The sequence below is a fragment of the Salmo salar genome, chromosome 11 (assembly GCF_965601325.2).
Source record: "Salmo salar chromosome 11, fSalSal1, whole genome shotgun sequence".
Classification (NCBI taxonomy): domain Eukaryota; kingdom Metazoa; phylum Chordata; class Actinopteri; order Salmoniformes; family Salmonidae; genus Salmo; species Salmo salar.
The window spans coordinates 122,383,241-122,405,957 of record NC_138301.1 but is presented as its reverse complement, the minus strand read 5'-3'; the positions used below and the strand labels follow the sequence as shown (position 1 = coordinate 122,405,957).

At 45.6% G+C, this 22,717-nt stretch overlaps 1 protein-coding gene across 1 annotated transcript in view; it reads right to left on the bottom strand.

Moving 5' to 3' along the window:
• Positions 1-3,519: 3,519 nt before the first annotated feature.
• The window catches only part of gbe1a (glucan (1,4-alpha-), branching enzyme 1a), a 148,024-nt gene continuing 128,826 nt past the window's right edge, over positions 3,520-22,717 (bottom strand). The window contains exons 15-16 of the mRNA XM_014129886.3: positions 17,158-17,290; positions 3,520-4,354 (exon numbers count right to left, since the gene is read on the bottom strand). Of these exons, the coding sequence (XP_013985361.3) occupies positions 4,292-4,354; positions 17,158-17,290 (196 nt within the window). The 3' untranslated portion in view covers positions 3,520-4,291. The remainder of the gene's footprint in view (positions 4,355-17,157; positions 17,291-22,717) is intronic.

Sequence of the window (22,717 nt, the reverse complement as noted above, 5' to 3'; positions counted from 1 at the left end):
TCTGTACTTTGCTAAACCCTTCGTTCATCTTTGCCTCGTTCGTGACTAGCCTCCCAGTCCCTGAAAAACATCCCCACAGCATGATGCTGCCACCACCTTGCTTCACCGTAGGGATGGTGCCAGGTTTCCTCCAGACGTGACGCTTGGCATTCAGGCCAAAGAGTTCAATCTTGGTTTCATCAGACCAGAGAATCTTGTCATGGTCTGAGAGTCGTCTTTAGTTGACTTTTGGCAAACTCCAAGCGGGCTGTCATGTGCCTTTTACTGGGGAGTGTCTTCCGTTTGGCCACTCTACCATAAAGGTCTGATAGGTAGATTGTTATAAAGATGGTTGACCTTCTGGAAGGTTCTCCTATCTCCACAGAGGAACTCTGGAGCTCTGTCAGAGTGACCATTGGGTTCTTGGTCACCTCCCTGACCAAGGCCCTTCTCACCCGATTACTCACTTTGACCAGGCAGCCAGCTCTAGGAAGAGTCTTGCTGGTTCCAAACTTCTTCCATTTAAGAATGATGGAGGCCAATGTGTTCTTGGGGACCTTCAATGATTCAGACATGTTTTGGTACCCTTCCCCAGATCTGTGCCTCGAAACAAGCTCTGACATGCACTGTCAACTGTGGGACCTTACATGGACAGGTGTGTGCCTTTCCAAATCATGTCCAATCAATTGAATTTACCACAGGTGGACTCCAATCAAGTTGTAGAAACATGTCAAGGATGATCAATGGAAACAGGGTGCACCTGAGCTCAATTTGAGTCTCATAGCAGAGTCTGAATACTTATGTAAATAAGGTATGTTTTAAAAAAAAAAATAATCTAAAAACCTGTTTTCGCTTTGTTATTATGGGGCATTGTGTGTACTGTAGATTGCTAAGGTTGTTTAAAAAAAAAAAAATTGTGGAAAAAAGTCAAGGGGTCAGAATAACTTTCCGAAGGCACTGTATGTATCCCAACCAGAAGCCATGGATTACAGGCAACATCCGCACTGAGCTACAGGCTAGAGCTGCCGCTTTCAAGGAGTAGGGACACTAATCCGGACGCTTATAAGAAATCCCCCTATGACCTCTGACGAGCCATCAAACAGTCAAAACGTCAATACAGGCAACACTGAACCATGCATGAGCGCACCAGCTGTTCCAGACGACTGTTATCTTGGCGTCGAATCCTTCTACACCACCTCTGATGCTTGTCGAATGTGGCAGGGCTTGCAAACTATCACGGACTACAAAGGGAAACCTGGATGTGAGCTGCCCAGTGACGAGATTCTAACAGACAAGCTAAATTCCTTCTATGCTCGCTTCGAGGCAAGCAACACTGAACCATGCATGAGCGCACCAGCTGTTCCAGACGACTGTTATCTTGCTTTCTGTAGCCGATGTGAGTTATGCCTTTAAACAGGTTAAAATTCACAAGACCACAGGCCAGACGGATTACCAGGATGTGTGCTCAGAGAGCGTTGACTAGCTGGCAAGTGTCTTCACTGAGCGTTTAAACCTCTCCCTGACCCAGTCTGTAATACCTGGCGCACATTATCAACACCATCATCCCAGATCCCTGACAACCTTCGAAGCAGGTTTGAGTTAGTGAGGTAACTTGGGTCAACTCTGAGTTCAACTCGGAAAAACCGGTCATACGAAAGTGGCTCACCTTTTTAGGTAAATTTCTATGGAATCCTTCAGAACTAACCGCCTTTGGGGCAGGCTAACTTACGGCTTACTCTGTCCTTACCCTAAATGAAATGACAAAGCCGTGAGTTGAGGACCAATGAAATGAGATTCCCTCCCTCTTGCAAAGATTGCTTCATCATCCCCTTCATTTGAGGAAGATTGATTAAATATTTTATTAATAAAATGTTTTTTTGTAAATTAAAGAAATATATACATTTGAAGTCGGGAGTTTACATACACTTAGGTTGGAGTCATTAAAACTTGTTTTTCAACCACTCCACACATTTCTTGTTAACAAACTATAGTTTTGGAAAGTCTGTTAGGACATCTACTTTGTGTATGACACAAGTAATTTTTCCAACAATTGTTAACAGACAGATTATTTAATTATTTAACCCACAATTCCAGTGGGTCAGAAGTTTACATACACGAAGTTGACTGTGCCTTTAAACAGGTTGGAATATTCCAGAAAATTATGTCATGGCTTTAGAAGCTTCTGATGGGCTAATTGACATCATTTGAGTCAATTGGAGGTGTACCTGTGGATGTATTTCAAGGCCTACCTTCAAACTCAGTGCTTCTTTGTTTGACATCATGGGAAAATCAAAAGAAATCAGCCCAAAATTGTAGACCTCCACAAGTCTGGTTCATTCTTGAGAGCAATTTCCAAAAGCCTGAAGGAAAATTATTTGGATATATTGAAGCAACATCTCAAGACATCAGTCAGGAAGTTAAAGCTTGGTCGCAAATGGGTCTTCCAAATGGACAATGACCCCAAGCATACTTCCAAAGTTGTGGCAAAATGGCTTAAGGACAACAAAGTCAAGGTATTGGAGTGGCCATCACAAAGCCTGATCTCAATCCCATAGAAAAGTTGTGGGCAGAACTGAAAAAGTGTGAGCGAGCAAGGAGGCCTACAAACCTGACTCAGTTACACCAGCTCTGTCAGGAGGAATGGGCCAAAATTCACCCAACTTATTGTGGGAAGCTTGTGGAAGGCTACCCGAAACGTTAAACAATTTAAAGGCAATGCTACCAAATACTCCTTGAGTGTACGTAAACTTCTGACCCACTGGGAATGTGATGAAAGAAATAAAAGCTGAAATAAATAATTCTCTCTACTATTATTCTGACAGTTCACATTCTTAAAATAAAGTGGTGATCCTAACTGACCTAAAACAGGGAATTTTTACTTGGATTAAATGTCAGGAATTGTATTTGGCTAAGGTGTATGTAAACTTCCGGCTTCAACATTTAGTAATGACAGAATGCATTTGAAACTTCACACACGGACTCTTTTGTATGACTTAATTCAATTATTTCATCGATAGTCTCAATGAAGAGTTCTGAGTTATACTAGCCACGTGTGACGAGCAGTTATAAACCTGCTAGAATGAGCGGCAGAATGAAGAGGAGCAATATTTCCCCAGCCGTAGTAGGGATGAAGCCTTAACCTGGAATGTGAAGCTAACTGAAGCTGGTTAGCTTTAGAAAACCCTGAGTAGATCTAGCTTGCTCCGTAGGATACCACTCAGGCTTTTCACTAAGCCAGATGTGTTAGAATACACCGTATGTGTACTACTCAGTTCTGATATTATCCCTAGTTTAAATGAAGTGTATTTCACAGGTGCCCTTCACCTGTTCTGATATCAGTTTAAATGAATAGGTTACTTCCTGTTCTGATATCAGTTTAAATGAAGTCTATTTCACAGGTGCCCTTCACCTGTTCTGAGATCAGTTTAAATGAATAGTCTATTTCACAGTTACCCTTCACCTGTTCTGAGATCAGTTTAAATGAATAGTGTACTTCCTGTTCTGATATTATCACCAGTAAAGAATCAGAAAGAGACAGAATATCCTTATTCATTTTATTGCTTCATCTATCACAGTACAAGTTTATATTTTATTTAAATTCCCAGTCTACCGTAATAAACTTTTTTAGACAACGGCATTCACAATACAGTAAACAGATTATTACCCTAAACACTGTTTTCACATCATCTGTTTTGTAAGCTGCGTTTCTGTTTCCTCCCTCCAACACACAGTAAACTAACAGACAATAAAAAAAATAAAAAAAGGCACAAATAACTCCCTACATAGCGCACTACATTTGACCAGAATCCCTATTAGTAGGGATTAGGGTCCCATTGAGGCAGATCCCTCTCTAGCGTTTCTACTCACACATACAGCGTTCAAACACAATAATAAAAAAGGCACTTTATTATTAACTAACATACATAAATCTGACTCCGTGTCCCTTTCTTCTACTTATAAGACTGAAGTCACCTTGTGTACGCGTAAAACTAATATCAGAAATGACTGAAAAGGCCTTGACTATGTCCCCTTTTTCTCTATGTGTAAGACGAGGTCTATTAAACTGCAGTAACTGGCGAAAAGGCCTGTGTGTGTATATGTGTGTGTGTGTGTGTGTATGTGTGTGTGTATGTATGTGTGTGTGTATATATGTGTGTGTGTGTGTGTTGGAGTGTGTGTGTGTGTGTGTGTGTGTGTGTGTGTGTGTGATACAGATCAGGGTTAAATAGATTCCCCTCTGCATCCTCTCCCCTCTGATGTCATCAGGTTATTATGGGGCATCCAACTACCAGGAGCCCTCAACCCCTCTTCCTTAGTAACAGTAATCTAGCTCCTCATTGGCCAGAACCAGCGCTGTCCGGCAGGGAATGTAGACCTGAGAGAGAGAGAGGGACAGAGAGAGACGGACGGACAGAGAGACGGACAGAGAGGGACAAAGAGACAGAGAGAGGAGAGGAAAATCATACTGTGCTGTTAGGAGTTCTGTAATACATTGTTGATCACTCATCCAAGATTCCACAGTGTGTGGAACCGTTCCTGGGGATCCCAGCAGGCTAAAGGCCTGACAAATAGCAGCCATTAACAATCAATTCACACTCTCGCTCACACACACACACACACACACACACACACACACACACACACACACACACACACACACACACACACACACACACACACACACACGCAGGGAAGGGGAATAGCCCACTGTCTGGGACTGAACACCTCCACACCCCCCTCCCTTCTCCATCCCCCCTCTCCTCTCCTCTCCTCTACTCCCCATCCCCCCTTCTCCCCATCCCCCCTCTCCTCTCCTCTACTCCCCATCCCCCCTTCTCCCCATCCCCCCTCTCCTCTACTCCCCATCCCCCCATCCTCTCCACAGACTACCAGACTACATTGGCCAGACTACCAGACTACTTTGGCCAGACTACGTCCATGAGTAAATAAACTACCTCTACCCTCCGTTCTATTGGCGAACATACAATCACTGGAGAATAAACTGGATGAGCTCCATTGGAGACTATCCTATCAATCACTGGAGAATAAACTGGATGAGCTCCATTAGAGACTATCCTATCAACGAGACCTGAACAAATGTAATATACTGTTTCTCAGAGTCGTGGATGAACAAGGACATGAATAATATGCATCTAGCTGGCTTTTCTGGGCATCGTCAGGACCGGTCGGCAGCCTCGGATAAGACTAACAGGGAAGAGGTGTGTCTCTTTGTTAACAACAGCTGGTGCGTGATCTCATATTAAGGAAGTCTCGAGGTTTTGCTCACCCGAGTTAGAATACCTCATGATAAACTCTCTGATAAACTGTACTGACTACAGTTTATCTATATTTTTTGCAGCTGTCTATTGTATTCAGGACAAAAAGTAAATTACTTTGCGACAATTTTTATGCAGTATTGTTTCAGTAACACTTTACTTGACAGGTATTAGGACATATGACATGGTTATGACGTGTTATGACCATATTATAACAGGTTATAATATGCGGTCAGCTGTTAGGACAATATAACAGGTTATGTCAGCTGTTAGGACATATTACATGGTTATGACTTGTTAAGCCCATATTATAAACAGGTTATGTCACCTGTTATAGTTATGACGCGATATGACGCTGGGTGTGAAGTAAAGTGTTACCATTACTTCAGTGCCTTGTTGCAAACAGGATGTACACCAAACAGGATGCATGTTTTGGAATATTTTTTATTCTGTACAGGCTTCCTTCCCTTCACTCTGTCATTTAGGTTAGTATTGTGGAGTAACTACAATGTTGTTGATCCATCCTCAGTTTTCTCCTATCACAGCCATTAAACTCTGTAACTGTTTTAAAGTCACCATTGTCCTCATGGTGAAATCCCTGAGCGGTTTCCTTTCTCTCCGGCAACTGAGTTAGGAAGGACGCCTGTATCTTTGTAGTGACTGGGTGTATTGATACACCGTCCAAAGTGTAATTAATACCTTCATGCTCAAAGGGATATTAACTGTCTGCTTACATTTTTTTACCCATCTACCAATAGGTGCCCTTTGTGAAGCATTGGAAAACCTCCCTGGTCTTTGAATCTGTGTTTGAAATTCACTGCTCGACTGAGTGACCTTACAGATAATTGTATGTGTGGGATACTGAGATGAGGTAGTCATTAAGAAATCATGTTAAACACTATTATTATGTGAATCGTTAAGCACATTTTTACTCTTGAACTTGCCATAACAAAGGGGTTGAATACTTATTGACTCAATATATTTCAGCTTTCCTTTTTTAATTAAATTGCAAACAATTAAAAAAACTAAAATCGACTTTGACATTACGGGGTATTGTGTGTAGGCCAGTGACACACACACAAAAAAAAGTCAATTTAATCATTTTTTTTATTCAGACTGTAACAACAAAATGTGGATAAAGTCAAGGGGTGTGAATACTTTCTGAAGGCGCTGTATGCAGGCTGATCAGTAAAAGATAGACTGCGATTGAACCTGTGTTGCTCGGAGCGGGAGCACCCTGTTCAGACCACTGCCCCACCGCAGTCCACAATGCTCTAGCGAGCCGCGAGAATACTTGATAATAGCACATCATTTTTACATTATTTTTGTTTTAAGCCAAACCACTAAATGAATACCTCAACTCTGTCTGTCTGTCTGTCTGTCTGTCTGTCTGTCTGTCTGTCTGTCTGTCACGACTTCTACTGAAGTCGATGCCCCTCCTTGTTCGGGTGGTGTTCGGCGGTCGACGTCACCGGCCTTCTAGCCACCATTGATCAGTTTTTCATTTTCCATTGGTTTTGTCTGGTCTCTTTACACACCTGTTTCATATCCCAGTAATTATATGTTGTGTATTTAACCCTCTGATTCCCTTCATTTCTCTGTGGGTGATTGTTTGTTTGTTATGTACGTGTTGTTTCTGTATCGGTGTGCGACGGGTTATTGTTTTACCCGGATTCTTTTTCTACGTTGGTTTTGGAAATAAATATTCAATTTTTAAACCACTCTGTTTTCTCCTGCACCTGACTTCCCTGCCACCTACTTACACGGACTATGACAGTCTGTCTGTCATGAAAATGTGACACCGAACTACGTGAATGGGATTTTTAAATGTTTTATTTACTGGCCATTTGATCAATTTACCATAACCCATTATGGCGTCCACCCACGGTGCTCAGAATGACAGAAATCTATCTCAGCGGGATGAGGGAGGAGGAGACGATACAGCGGGATGAGGGAGGAGGAGTGGATACAGCGGGATGGAGGGAGGAGGAGTGGAGGGAGGAGGAGACGATACAGCGGGATGAGGGAGGAGGAAAGGATGGATGAAAAAGGGGTGTGTGTAATGAGGACTGCAGTCCAATGATCAATCAGCAGAGTGAGTTTAGATACAGAGAATAACTACTATCTATAATTCTGAGAGAGAGAGAGAGAGAGCGAGCGAGTGAGTGAGCGAGAGCGAGCGAGAGAGAGAGAGTTTAGGAACAGGGTTAAACAGTGACAGAGAACCAGCAGAGAGAGATTACAAAAACTTAAGAAAGAAATTGAGAAACCTATCCAACCAAAAACATAGACTCAGTAAACCTGAGCCTACGCCTTCACTATGGTGAATCACTAAAACAATACAGAAATACACTACGGAAAAAGAAGGAACAGCACGTCAGAAATCAGCTCAATGTAATTGAAGAATCCATAGAATATAACCACTTCTGGGGAAATTGGAAAACACTAAACAAACAACAACACAAAGAATTATCTATCCAAAACAGAGATGTATGGGTAAACCTTTTGGCCCTACAATAAAGAACAAACAGCAAAAACATATACATGATCAAATACAAATCTTATAATCAACTATTAAAAGACTAACAGAACCCACTGGATTCTGCAATTAGGGTTGCAAAGGGATGGAAACTTTCCGGTAAATTATTCTGGACATTTTTCATGGGAAGTTAAGCCCTGGAATTTGGGGATTTTTGCTTAAATTCATCCAAAAAGTTAGTTTATAACAGTGAACCTTTTTTTTCTGGGATAGGTCTTGTGGCATATTTTAGTTAAACTATCCCCAATTCAATGGAATTGCAATCCTCTGTATGCACAGTGCATTCTTCCATCACATGTACAGCTGATTCTGGGGTGGGTTCTCTAATTCTCTCTTTCTTTCTCTCTCTCTCGGAGGACCTGAGCCCTAGGACCATGCCTCAGGACTACCTGGCTTGATGACTCCTTGCTGTCCCCAGTTCACCTGGCCGTGCTGCTGCTCCAGTTCCAACTGTTCTGCCTGCAGCTCTGGAACCCTGACCTGTTCACCGGACGTGCTTGTTGCACCCTCGACAACTACTATGATTATTATTATTTGACCATGCTAGTCATTTATGAACATTTTAACATCTTGACCATGTTGTGTTATAATATCCACCCGGCACAGCCAGAAGAGGACTGGCCACCCCTCATAGCCTGGTTCCTCTCTAGGTTTCTTCCTAGGTTTTTGGCCTTTCTAGGGAGTTTTTCCTAGGGAGTTTTTCCTAGCCACCGTGCTTCTTTCACATGCTACCTGTCCCAGACCTGCTGTCCCAGACCTGCTGGAACCCTGACCTGTTCACCGGACGTGCTACCTGTCCCAGACCTGCTGTTTTCAACTCTCTAGAGACAGCAGGAGCGGTAGAGATACTCTCAAAGATCGGCTATGAAAAAGCCAACTGACACTTACTCTTGTGTTACTGACTTGTTGCACCCTCGACAACTACTATGATTATTATTATTTGATAATGCTGGTCATTTATGAACATTTGAACATCTTGGCCATGTGCTGTTATAATCTCCACCCGGCACAGCCAGAAGAGGACTGGCCACCCCTCATAGCCTGGTTCCTCTCTAGGTTTCTTCCTAGGTTTTAGCCTTTCTAGGGAGTATTTCCTAGCCACCGTGCTTCTACACCTGCATTGCTTGCTGTTTGGGGTTTTAGGCTGGGTTTCTGTACAGCACTTTGAGATATCAGCTGATGTAAGAAGGGCTATATAAATACATTTGATTTGATTCTCAAGATCTTGTCTGTGGAACTTGTTCAGTTTATGTCTCTGTTGTTGAATCTTGTTATGTTCATACAAATATTTACACATGTTAAGTTTGCTGAAAATAAACGCAGTTGACAGTGAGAGGACTTTTCTATTTTTTTGCTGAGTTTATTTATCTGTATATGGAAATGTACACTGCTCAAAAAAATAAAGGGAACACTTAAACAACACAATGTAACTCCAAGTCAATCACACTTCTGTGAAATCAAACTGTCCACTTAGGAAGCAACACTGATTGACAATAAATTTCACATGCTGTTGTGCAAATGGAATAGACAACAGGTGGAAATTATAGGCAATTAGCAAGACACCCCCAATAAAGGAGTGGTTCTGCAGGTGGGGACCACAGACCACTTCTCAGTTCCTACGCTTCCTGGCTGATGTTTTGGTCACTTTTGAATGCTGGCGGTGCTTTCACTCTAGTGGTAGCATGAGACGGAGTCTACAACCCACACAAGTGGCTCAGGTAGTGCAGCTCATCCAGGATGGCACATCAATGCGTGCTGTGGCAAGAAGGTTTGCTGTGTCTGTCAGCGTAGTGTCCAGAGCATGGAGGCGCTACCAGGAGACAGGCCAGTACATCAGGAGACGTGGAGGAGGCCGTAGGAGGGCAACAACCCAGCAGCAGGACCGCTAACTCCGCCTTTGTGCAAGGAGGAGCAGGAGAAGCACTGCCAGAGCCCTGCAAAATGACCTCCAGCAGGCCACAAATGTGCATGTGTCTGCTCAAACGGTCAGAAACAGACTCCATGAGGGTGGTATGAGGGCCTGACGTCCACAGGTGGGGGTTGTGCTTACAGCCCAACACCGTGCAGGACGTTTGGCATTTGCCAGAGAACACCAAGATTGGCAAATTCGCCACTGGCGCCCTGTGCTCTTCACAGATGAAAGCAGGTTCACACTGAGCACGTGACAGACGTGACAGAGTCTGGAGACGCCGTGGAGAACGTTCTGCTGCCTGCAACATCCTCCAGCATGACCGGTTTGGCGGTGGGTCAGTCATGGTGTGGGGTGGCATTTCTTTGGGGGGCCGCACAGCCCTCCATGTGCTCGCCAGAGGTAGCCTGACTGCCATTAGGTACCGAGATGAGATCCTCAGACCCCTTGTGAGACCATATGCTGGTGCGGTTGGCTCTGGGTTCCTCCTAATGCAAGACAATGCTAGACCTCATGTGGCTGGAGTGTGTCAGCAGTTCCTGCAAGAGGAAGGCATTGATGCTATGGACTGGCCCGCCCGTTCCCCAGACCTGAATCCAATTGAGCACATCTGGGACATCATGTCTCGCTCCATCCACCAACGCCACGTTGCACCACAGACTGTCCAGGAGTTGGCGGATGCTTTAGTTCAGGTCTGGGAGGAGATCCCTCAGGAGACCATCCGCCACCTCATCAGGAGCATGCCAAGGCGTTGTAGGGAGGTCATACAGGCACGTGGAGGCCACACACACTACTGAGCCTCATTTTGACTTGTTTTAAGGACATTACATCAAAGTTGGATCAGCCTGTAGTGTGGTTTTCCACTTTAATTTTGAGTGTGACTCCAAATCCAGACCTCCATGGGTTGATAAATTGGATTTCCATTGATTATTTTTGTGTGATTTTGTTGTCAGCACATTCAACTATGTAAAGAAAAAAGTATTTAATAAGATTATTTCTTTCATTCAGATCTAGGATGTGTTGTTTAAGTGTTCCCTTTATTTTTTTGAGCAGTATATATTTGGCACTATCTGATGTGTGGAGACATTTCACTGCAGAATCATCTGGCCAAGTGCATAAAGTTCCCTCAGGGCTCACAACAAGCAACCTCTGACTAAAGTCCCTCTACTTCTATTGGAGGTGAAAATGATGAATCAGACACCTTATCGATAGCAACAGCTCATGGTTCTCCTGGATTCAGAAGTTTCTTTGACTCAATGGAGGAACGTAGTCAGAGAAATGCTGATGAATGTCTTGCTCGAGCTGTGTTTGCAACTGGTTCACCTCTGATGCTCACAGGCAATGTGTATTGGAAGAGATTTCTGAATGTTCTTCGCCCAGCATTCACCCCTCCAACCAGACATGCTTTATCTACTCATTTGCTGGATGCAGAGTTCAACAGAGTTCAAGTGAAGATCAAGCAAAATCAGAGAAAGCAGATTGTATTGCAATCATCTATGATTGGTGGTCGAATGTTCATGGGCAAGGAATAATTAACTACATCATGTCCACCCCTCAACCAGTATTCTACAAGAGCACAGACACAAGGGACAACAGACACACCGGTCTCTACATTGCAGATGAGCTGAGGGCAGTCATCAATGACCTTGGACCACAGAAGGTATTTGCACTGGTGACAGACAATGCTGTGAACATGAAGGCTGCTTGGTCTAAAGTGGAGGAGTCCTACCCTCACATCACACCCATTGGCTGTGCTGCTCATGCATTGAATCTGCTCCTCAAGGACATCATGGCACTGAAAACAATGGATACACTCTACAAGAGAGCCAAGGAAATGGTTAGGTATGTGAAGGCTCATCAGCAATCTACCTCACCAAGCAAAATGAGAAGAATAAGAGCACCACATTGAAGCTGCCCAGCAACACCTGTTGGGGTGGTGTCGTCGTGTTTGACAGTCTCCTGGAGGGAAAGGAGTCTCTCCAAGAAATGGCCATATCACACTCTGCCGATATGGACAGCCCCATCAAGAGGATCCTCCTGGATGATGTATTTTGGGAGAGAGTGGTAAGCAGCCTGAAACCTATAGCAGTAGCCATTGCACAGATTGAGGGAGACAATGGCATCCTGTCTGATGTTCAGACTCTGCTTGCAGATGTCAGAGTAGAAATCCGTACTGCCCTGCCCACTTCACTGTTGCTCCAAGCAGAGGAAACTGCAGTTATGAAATACATCAAAAAGCGTGAAGACTTCTGCCTGAAGCCCATACACGCTGCAGCGTACATGTTGGACCTATGCTGGCAAGAGCTTCCTGTCTGGTGCAGAGATCAACAAGGCCTATGGTGTCATCACTACTGTGTCTCGCCACCTTGGCCTGGATGAGGGCAAGGTTCTTGGCAGTCTGGTGAAGTACACTTCCAAGCAAAGGCTTTGGGATGGAGATGCAATATGGCAGTCGTGCCAACATCTCATCAGCCACCTGGTAGAAGGGACTTTGTGGATCTGAGGCTCTTTCCCCTGTTGCCTCCATCATCCTCCAAATCCCACCAACATCAGCCGCCTCAGAGCGCAACTGGTCCTTGTTTGGGAACACACACACCAAAGCACACAACAGGCTGACCAATACAAGGGTTGAAAAATTGGTGGCCATCCGGGCAAATTTGAGGTTTTTTGAGCCTGACAACGAGCCATCCACAACAAGGTTGGAAAGTGACAGTAAAGATGAGGCCTCATAGTCTGATATTCAAGAGGTGGACATTGAGGAGGTCCAGGGAGCAGTCATGGAAGCCTGAGAGGAAGACAACGAAAGCTTTAGTTTCTAGACTATCATTTTACAGATGTATGTTGAAATGTTTTTGGGAGATGCGATGGATCATTGGGGATCATTCAATATTCCCTTTTGTTGTTCAGTCAAATCATCCCATGTGAAGAGTCAAATCATTTAATTAAAGTTCAATTAGTAACTAAATTGTTTTATTTTTTTTTACTTCTATTGGAAGGATTTAATCATTTGCAATTATGTCTACAAATGCCACGGTAAAAGGTTTATGTTTCTGTCTCCATATGAATGGTAAAATAAATAAACAAATTGGTAAATATATCCAATGCAAAAAAAACATCGACATTTAAATGGTATTAATATTACATTTGTATATATTTCCGTTAATTCCCATATATTTCCTTTAAATCCCACGGTAAGTTTTAACCTCTGAATATTCTCCAAATATATTGAATGAACTACAGGACAAAATATAAACCCTCCAACTCAAAAGGGCCTGTGGTGTTGATGGTATCCTAAATGAAATGATAAAATATAGAGAGACCACAAATTCCAATTAGCTAAACTCTTTAACATCATCCAGCTCTGGCATCTTCCCCAATATTTGGAACCAAGGACTGATCACCCCAATTCACAAAACTGCTGTAACGCCCCGGCCATAGAGAGGGGTTTATGTTCTTTATTTTGGTTAGGCCAGGGTGTTACATTGGGTGGGCGTTCTATGTTCCTTTTTCTATGTTTTTGTATTTCTTTGTTTTGGGCCGTGTGTGGCTCCCAATCAGGCACAGCTGAAGCTCGTTGTTGCTGATTGGGAGTCACACATAAGGAGCATGTTTTTCCTTTGGGTTTTGTGGGTAATTGTTTCTGTTTAGTGTTTGCACCTGACAGGACTGTTTGGCTGTCGGTTTTTTTGTCTAACATGTTCTTTCTGTAATAAATTCCTGAAGATGAACACATCCTCTGCTGCACCTTGGTCTAATTCTAACGACGGCCGTTACAAGTGGAGACAGATTTGAACCCAATAACTAGCATGGCGTCAACAGCAAACTTGGGAAGATCCTCTGCATTATCATTACCCTGTCTTCGGTCAGTTAGGATCACCACTTTATTTTAAGAATGTGAAATGTCAGAATAATAGTAGAGAGAATTATTTATTTCAGCTTTTATTTCTTTCATCACATTCCCAGTGGGTCAGAAGTTTACATACACTCAAGGAGTATTGCCTTTAAATTGTTTAACGTTTCGGGTAGCCTTCCACAAGCTTCCCACAATAAGTTGGGTGAATTTTGGCCCATTCCTCCTGACAGAGCTGGTGTAACTGAGTCAGGTTTGTAGGCCTCCTTGCTCACACACGATTTTTCAGTTCTGCCCACAAATTTTCTATAGGATTGAGTTCAGGGCTTTGTGATGGCCACTCCAACATCTTGACTTTGTTGTCCTTAAGCCATTTTGCCACAACTTTGGAAGTATGCTTGGGGTCATTGTCCATTTGGAAGACCCATTTGCGACCAAGCTTTAACTTCCTAACTGATGTCTTGAGATGTTGCTTAAATATATTCACATAATTTTCCCCTCCTCATTATGCCATCTATTTTGTGAAGTGCACCAGTCCCTCCTGCAGCAAAGCACCTTCACAACATGATACTGCCACCCCCGTGCTTCACGGTTGGGATGGTGTTCTTCGGCTTGCCAGCCTCCCCTTTTTCCTCCAAACATAACGATGGTCATTATGGCCAAACAGTTGTATTTTTGTTTCATCAGACCAGAGGACATTTCTCCAAAAAGTATGATATTTGTCCCCATATGCAGTTGCAAAACGTAGTCTGGCTTTTTAACGGCGGTTTTGGAACAGTGGCTTCTTCCTTGCTGAGCGGTCTTTCAGGTTATGTCGATATAGGACTCGTTTTACTGTGGATATAGATACTTTTGTACCTGTTTCCTCCAGCATCTTCACAAGGTCCTTTGCTGTTGTTCTGGGATTGATTTGCACTTTTCGCACCAAAGTACGTTCATCTCTAGGAGACAGAACGCGTCTCCTTCCTGAGCAGTATGACGGCTGCGTGGTCCCATGGTGTTTATACCTGCGTACTATTGTTTGTACAGATGAACGTGGTCCCTTCAGGCGTTTGGAAATTGCTCCCAAGGATGAACCAGACTTGTGGAGGTCTACAATTGTTTTTCTGAGGTCTTGGCTGATTTCTTTTGATTTTCCCATGATGTCAAGCAAAGAGGCACGGAGTTTGAAGGTAGGCCTTGAAATACATCCACAGGTACACCTCCAATTGACTCAAATGATGTCAATTAGCCTATCAGAAGCTTCTAAAGCCATGACATCATTTTCTGGAATTTTCCAAGCTGTTTAAAGGCACAGTCAACTTACTGTATGTAAACTTCTGACCCACTGGAATTGTGATACAGTGAATTATAAGTGAAATAATCTGTCTGTAAACAATTGTTGGAAAAATGACTTGTCTCATGCACAAAGTAGATGTCCTAACCGACTTGTCAAAACTATAGTTTGAGTGGTTGAAAAACTAGTTTTAATGACTCCAACCTAAGTGTATGTAAACTTCCGACTTCAACTGTATATATCAACAAAATTGGCGAGGGCACTAGAACAGTCTGCAGCACCTGGCCTCACCCTACTAGAATCTGAAGTCAAATGTCTACTGTTTGCTGATGATCTGGTGCTTCTGTCCCAACCAAGGAGGTTGCCAGGACCACAAATATAAATTCAATCTTGACACCGTTGCCCACAAAAAACAATACACAGCTTGGCCTAAACATCCGCACCACAGGTAACTCCCGAGTGGCACAATGGTCTAAGGCACTGCATCTCAGTGCTAGAGGCGTCTCTACAGTCCCTGGTTCGAATCCAGGCTGTATCACAACCACGACCGGCTGTGATTGGGGCAGTGCACAATTGGCCCAGCGTTGTCTGGGTTTGGCCATTGTATATTTCCACTGTAAATAAACATTTGTTCTTAACTGATTTGCCTAGTTAAATAAAGGTTAAAAAAATAAATGAAATAAGCTGTGAACGATCTGAAGGGTTTCTATGCCATCAAAAGGAACATCAAATTCGACATACCAATTAGGATCTTGCTAAAAATACATTAATCAGTTATAGAAGCCATTAAATACTTGAATCAGTTATAGGACCCATTGCCCTTTATGGTTGTGAGGTCTGGGGTCCGCTCACCAACCAAGAATTCACAAAATGGGACAAACATCCAATTGAGACTCTGCATGCAGAATTCTGCAAAAATATCCTCTGTGTACAACGTAGAACACCAAATAATGCATGCAGAGCAGAATTAGGCCGATACCTGCTAATTATCAAAATCCAGAAAAGAGCCGTTAAATTCTACAACCACCTAAAAGGAAGTGATTCCCAAACCTTCCATAACAAAGCCATCACCTACAGAGAGATGAACCTGGAGAAGAGTCCCCTAAGCAAGCTGGTCCTGGGGCTCTGTTCACAAACACAAACAGACCCCACAGAGCCCCAGGACAGCAACACAATTCGACTCAACCAAATCATGAGAAAACAAAAAGATAATTACTTGACACATTGGAAAGAATTAAAACAAAGAAACAGAGCAGACTAGAATGCTATCTGGCCCTAAACAGAGAGTACACAGTGGCAGAATACCTGACCATTGTGACTGACCCAAACTTAAGGAAATCTTTGACTATGTACAGACTCAGTGAGCATAGCCTTGCTATTGAGAAAGATCGCCGTAGGCAGACCTGGCTCTCAAGAGAAGACAGGATATGTGCACACTGCCCACAAAATGAGGTGGAAACTGAGCTGTACTTCCTAACCTCCTGCCAAATGTATGACCATATTAGAGACATATATTTCCCTCAGATTACACAGATCCACAAAGAATTTGAGAACAAACCCAATTTTGATAAAGTCCCATATCTACTGGGTGAAATACCACAGTGTGCCATCACAGCAGCAGGATTTGTGACCTGTTGCCACAAGAAAAGGTCAACCAGTGAAGAACAAACACCATTGTAAATACAACCCATATTTATGTTTATTTATTTTCCCTTTTGTACTTTAACTATTTGCACATCGTTACAAAACCGTATATAGAAATAATATGACATTTGGAATGTCTTTATTCTTTTGCAACTTCTGTAAGTGTAAATGTTGTTTATCTCACTTTGTTTATTATCTACTTCACTTGCTTTGGCAATGTTAACATATGTTTCCCATGCCAATAAAGCCCTTAGAGAGCGAGATAGAGACACAGAGAGAGACAGAGACACAGAGAGAGACAGAGACACAGAGAGAGACAGAGACACAGAGAGAGAGCGAGACAGCGAGGGGGCAGAGAGAGACGAGACCGAGAGAGAGAGAGAGAGAGAGAGAGAGAGACGAGCACAGAGAGAGACAGAGACACAGAGAGACAGAGGAGAGAATGACAGTAATTGGGAGCAGAAACGGCATATTCTGTGTGAGATTAGCAGGACACTAACCTTCATTTTATAAGATGTGTGTGTCTGTATGTGCGTATGCCACAACCTGCCTCTGTCACCAACAACACGGGTAAAAAAAGCTCTGCACATTTCCAAAAAGTACATGAAGCAAAGTAGAATCACACAGGGGCTGCAGAGGAACCTACCTAGGACCCAGCACCCACACAGCGGTACCGTAGCCTACCTTCAAAGAGTGTGGCTGCCATTGGTCGTTGACACCTTTAAATGGTTCCTGTTCGGTGAAGAACTCTGTGTCCGTGTCCAGCCGACCATGTCCCCCATACTGCTCAGCATCACTGTCCAGCTTGATACGATATCTGAGGGGGGGGTCAAGGAAGGATGGAGCTACGGATGGACGGTGGGCAGGGATATCAGGACAGAGGGAGGGAGAGGTAGGGATGGATGCAGGGGAGGGAGAGGTAGGGATGGATGCAGGGGACGGAGAGGTAGGGATGGATGGAGGGATGGATGCAGGGGAGGGAGAGGTAGGGATGGATGCAGGGGAGGGAGAGGTAGGGATGGATGGATGCAGGGGAGGGAGAGGTAGGGATGGATGGATGCAGGGGAGGGAGAGGTAGGGATGGATGGATGCAGGGGAGGGAGAGGTAGGGATGGATGGATGCAGGGGAGGGAGAGGTAGGGATGGATGGATGCAGGGGAGGGAGAGGTAGGGATGGATGGATGCAGGGGAGGGAGAGGTAGGGATGGATAGATGCAGGGGAGGGAGAGGTAGGGATGGATGGATGCAGGGGAGGGAGAGGTAGGGATGGATGGATGCAGGGGAGGGAGAGGTAGGGATGGATGGATGCAGGGGAGGGAGAGGTAGGGATGGATGGATGCAGGGGAGGGAGAGGTAGGGATGGATGGATGCAGGGGAGGGAGAGGTAGGGATGGATGGATGCAGGGGAGGGAGAGGTAGGGATGGATGGATGCAGGGGAGGGAGAGGTAGGGATGGATGGATGCAGGGGAGGGAGAGGTAGGGATGGATGGATGCAGGGGAGGGAGAGGTAGGGATGGATGGATGCAGGGGAGGGAGAGGTAGAGATGGATGGATGCAGGGTAGGGAGAGGTAGGGATGGATAGATGCAGGGGAGGGAGAGGTAGGGATGGATGGATGCAGGGGAGGGAGAGGTAGGGATGGATGGATGCAGGGGAGGGAGAGGTAGGGATGGATGGATGCAGGGGAGGGAGAGGTAGGGATGGATGGATGCGGGGGAGGGAGAGGTAGGGATGGATACAGGGGAGGGAGAGGTAGGGATGGATGCGGGGGAGGGAGAGGTAGGGATGGATGGATGCGGGGGAGGGAGAGGTAGGGATGGATGGATGCGGGGGAGGGAGAGGTAGGGATGGATACAGGGGAGGGAGAGGTAGGGATGGATGGATGCAGGGGAGGGAGAGGTAGGGATGGATACAGGGGAGGGAGAGGTAGGACGGATGCAGGGGAGGGAGAGGTAGGGATGGATGCAGAGGAGGGAGAGGTAGGGATGGATGCAGGGGAGGGAGAGGTAGGGATGGATGGATGGATGCAGGGGAGGGAGAGGTAGAGATGGATGGATGCAGGGGAGGGAGAGGTAGGGATGGATGGATGCAGGGGAGGGAGAGGTAGGGATGGATGGATGCAGGGGAGGGAGAGGTAGGGATGGATGGATGCAGGGGAGGGAGAGGTAGGGATGGATGGATGCAGGGGAGGGAGAGGTAGGGATGGATGGATGCAGGGGAGGGAGAGGTAGGGATGGATGGAGGGGTTGACTGAAACTCATCAGCATAGATTGTTTTTATGACCGATTTGTTTGTCAAAATCAATTTAGAGGCCAGAAAAATTGCATTTATTTGAAAACATATGGGGATCCTTAATAAGTGCTCAGCATATGTGGGAACTCCTTCAAGTCTGTTGGAAAAGCATTCCAGGTGAAGCTGGTTGAGAGAATGCCAAGAGTGTGCAAAGCTGTCATCAAGGTAAAGGGTGGCTACTTTGAAGAATATAAAATATATTTTGATTTGTTTAACACTTGTTTGGTTACTACATGATTCCATATGTGTTATTTCATAGTGTTGATGTCTTCACTATTATCATACAATGTAGAAAATAGTAAAAATAAAGAAAAACCCAGGAATAAGTAGGTCTGTCTAAACTTTTGACTGGTACTGCATATTTCCGTTGCAAAAATGTTTTTATATACTGTGTTCTAATGAATACACCCCCTGCTCTTCCAAACACCTCTGCCTTGCCTCTCTAGCTGTCAGTGACCCGTCCTCACCACTAGGGGTCCTCAGCTGCTACAGAGATCAAGAGAGGGAGTCTGGCTTCAACAACATGACATACTGAACACTGCTCTTCCTCCTGAAGTACCATACATTTCAAAGCATTGGATTGGTTTAGTGGGACCACCATTTTTCTTATAGCAGTCATTTCCTTTCAAATCAGTGAAGGGAAGTGAACAAGTGGACACTGGGAGAAGGGTGAGATTATTAGAGGATGTACTCTCTGCCTCTCTAGATGTCAGTGACCAGTCATCACCACTAGGGGTCCTCAGTGATTTATCTACAGAAAACAGTTCAGGGAAGGACTGGCTTTAATAACATTACATTTTTATATATATATATTTAATTGCATTTAATAATTTTATTTATTTAACCTTTTATTTAACAAGGCAAGTCAGTTAAGAACAAATTCTTATTTACAATGATGGCCTACCCCCGGTCAAACCCGGACGACGCTGGGCTAATTGTGCTCCGCCCTATGGGACTCCCAATCACAGCCAGTTGTGATACAGTCTGGAATCGAACCAGGCTCTGTAGTGACGCCTCTAGCACTGAGATGCAGTGCCTTAGACTGCTGCACCACTCTGGAGCTTATAGGCCTCTCAGGAGCCCACTCCCACTCCCACTCGGGAGCCCACTCCCACTCGGGAGCCCACTCCCTCTCCCGAGCCCTCTCCCGAGCCCACTCCCTCTCCCTCTCGGGAGCCCACTCCCTCTCCCTCTCGGGAGCCCTCTCGGGAGCCCACTCCCTCTCCCTCTCGGAAGCCCACTCCCACTCGGGAGCGCAGCGGTCTAAGGCACATACTGAATGTTGACACCGGAAATGACAAGACAAAACATGCTAAAGTGTGCTGGCACGCACGCACGTGGACACATGTACACGGAGGTAATTATGCTTCCCTTACCCCTGTTCTAAACCTGGCCTGGCTCGCGATTTAGAACATAGATTATACCTGCACACCTCTGTCCTCCCTTTATCACCTGCTAGGAGGGAGAGAAGGATCACAGAGAGAGAGAGAGAGAGAAAACGGATCAGAGGGAGAGAGAGAGAGCAGAAAAAGAGGGGATTCAGAAGGAAATTGGAGCTTCTGGAGGGATTTCTGCTAAAACCTGCAAACACAAGACAATATTCTGCTGCTCCATCCAAAGCTACCTGCACTCCTCCTCTCGAGGCCTTTTTGAATTCCTTGCTGAAGTAACACTGGGGAAATGGACGAATACAGCACAAGTACACCTAACAGTATGGACTGGGTCTCTCTCTCTGTCTCCGTCTCTCTCTCTCTGAGGACACCTGCCACACAATGTAAGAGAACAAAGAACAGCTTCCTCTGTTGTTTCCTTCCTCCTCCCCTTCCCTGTTTACCATCCTCCTCTGTTCTCTGCCTCTTTTTCCTCCTCTCTGATTCTGGGTGAATCTCCCACTATCTGAAAACAAACCAGCAAAAATGTAAATCTCCCTTCATTTCTCCTTCCGCCTGCAGTTTCATCTCCTCCCTCTGTCTTCTAGCTGCAGTTCACCGTTTCCCTCTCTGTCCCTAGTTAACGTGACACCGTTTCCCTCTCTGTCCCTAGTTAACGTGACACCGTTTCCCTCTCTGTCCCTAGTTAACGTGACACCGTTTCCCTCTCTGTCCCTAGTTAACGTGACACCGTTTCCCTCTCTGTCCCTAGTTAACGTGACACCGTTTCCCTCTCTGTCCCTAGTTAACGTGACACCGTTTCCCTCTCTGTCCCTAGTTAACGTGACACCGTTTCCCCCTCTGTCCCTAGTTAACGTGACACCGTTTCCCCCTCTGTCCCTAGTTAACGTGACACCGTTTCCCCCTCTGTCCCTAGTTAACGTGACACCGTTTCCCTCTCTGTCCCTAGTTAACGTGACACCGTTTCCCTCTCTGTCCCTAGTTAACGTGACACCGTTTCCCTCTCTGTCCCTAGTTAACGTGACACCGTTTCCCTCTCTGTCCCTAGTTAACGTGACACCGTTTCCCTCTCTGTCCCTAGTTAACGTGACACCGTTTCCCTCTCTGTCCCTAGTTAACGTGACACCGTTTCCCTCTCTGTCCCTAGTTAACGTGACACCGTTTCCCTCTCTGTCCCTAGTTAACGTGACACCGTTTCCCTCTCTGTCCCTAGTTAACGTGACACCGTTTCCCTCTCTGTCCCTAGTTAACGTGACACCGTTTCCCTCTCTGTCCCTAGTTAACGTGACACCGTTTCCCTCTCTGTCCCTAGTTAACGTGACACCGTTTCCCTCTCTGTCCCTAGTTAACGTGACACCGTTTCCCTCTCTGTCCCTAGTTAACGTGACACCGTTTCCCTCTCTGTCCCTAGTTAACGTGACACCGTTTCCCTCTCTGTCCCTAGTTAACGTGACACCGTTTCCCTCTCTGTCCCTAGTTAACGTGACACCGTTTCCCTCTCTGTCCCTAGCTAAGGTGACACCGTTTCCCTCTCTGTCCCTAGTTAACGTGACACCGTTTCCCTCTCTGTCCCTAGTTAACGTGACACCGTTTCCCTCTCTGTCCCTAGTTAACGTGACACCGTTTCCCTCTCTGTCCCTAGTTAACGTGACACCGTTCCCTCTCTGTCCCTAGCTAAGGTGACACCGTTTCCCTCTCTGTCCCTAGTTAACGTGACACCGTTTCCCTCTCTGTCCCTAGTTAACGTGACACCGTTTCCCTCTCTGTCCCTAGTTAACGTGACACCGTTTCCCTCTCTGTCCCTAGTTAACGTGACACCGTTTCCCTCTCTGTCCCTAGCTAACATCACACCGTTTCCCTCTCTGTCCCTAGCTAACATCACACCGTTTCCCTTTACCATCTCTCCCTCTCTCGCCTCTCCCTCGCCCTCTCGCCTCTTCCTCCCTCCCTCTCACCTCTTCCTCCCGCCTCTTCCTCCCTCTCTCGCCCCTTCCTCCCTCTCTCTCTCTCTCTCTCTCTCTCTCTCTCCTCTCCCTCCCTCCCTCCCCTCTCCTCTTCCCTCCCTCCCCTCTCCTCTTCCCTCCCTCCTCTTCCCTCCCTCCTCTCTCCTCTTCCCTCCCTCCTCTCTCCCTCTTCCCTCCCTCCTCTCCCCCATCTTCCCTCCCTCCCTCCTCTCCTCTTCCCTCCCTGCCCACTCCTCCTCTGGTGGCGGTGGGGGGGCTGGGCCTCCTCTGTCCTCTCTCCGATCGCAGACCAGGGGGCTGCAGTCTGCTGCTAGCGGAAGTGAGACAGGCTGTCTGGGTCGTCGTCGGAGATGCTGTCGGTAGGAGTCCGTCGCTGTGTGGAGTCTGTCTGTCTGCTGGAGTCGACGCGACCGAAGAGGAGCGTCTGTCTGTCTGGCGTCTGTCTGTCTGTAGGACGTCTGTCTGTCTGTCTGGAAGTCTGTCTATCTGAGATGTCGGACGTCGCGTCAGTGCAGTCAGTCTGTATGTCCGTCTAGACGTCCGTCCGTCCGTCTGCTGTGATCTCCACCATTACACATCTCTATCAGTTTACAGTAC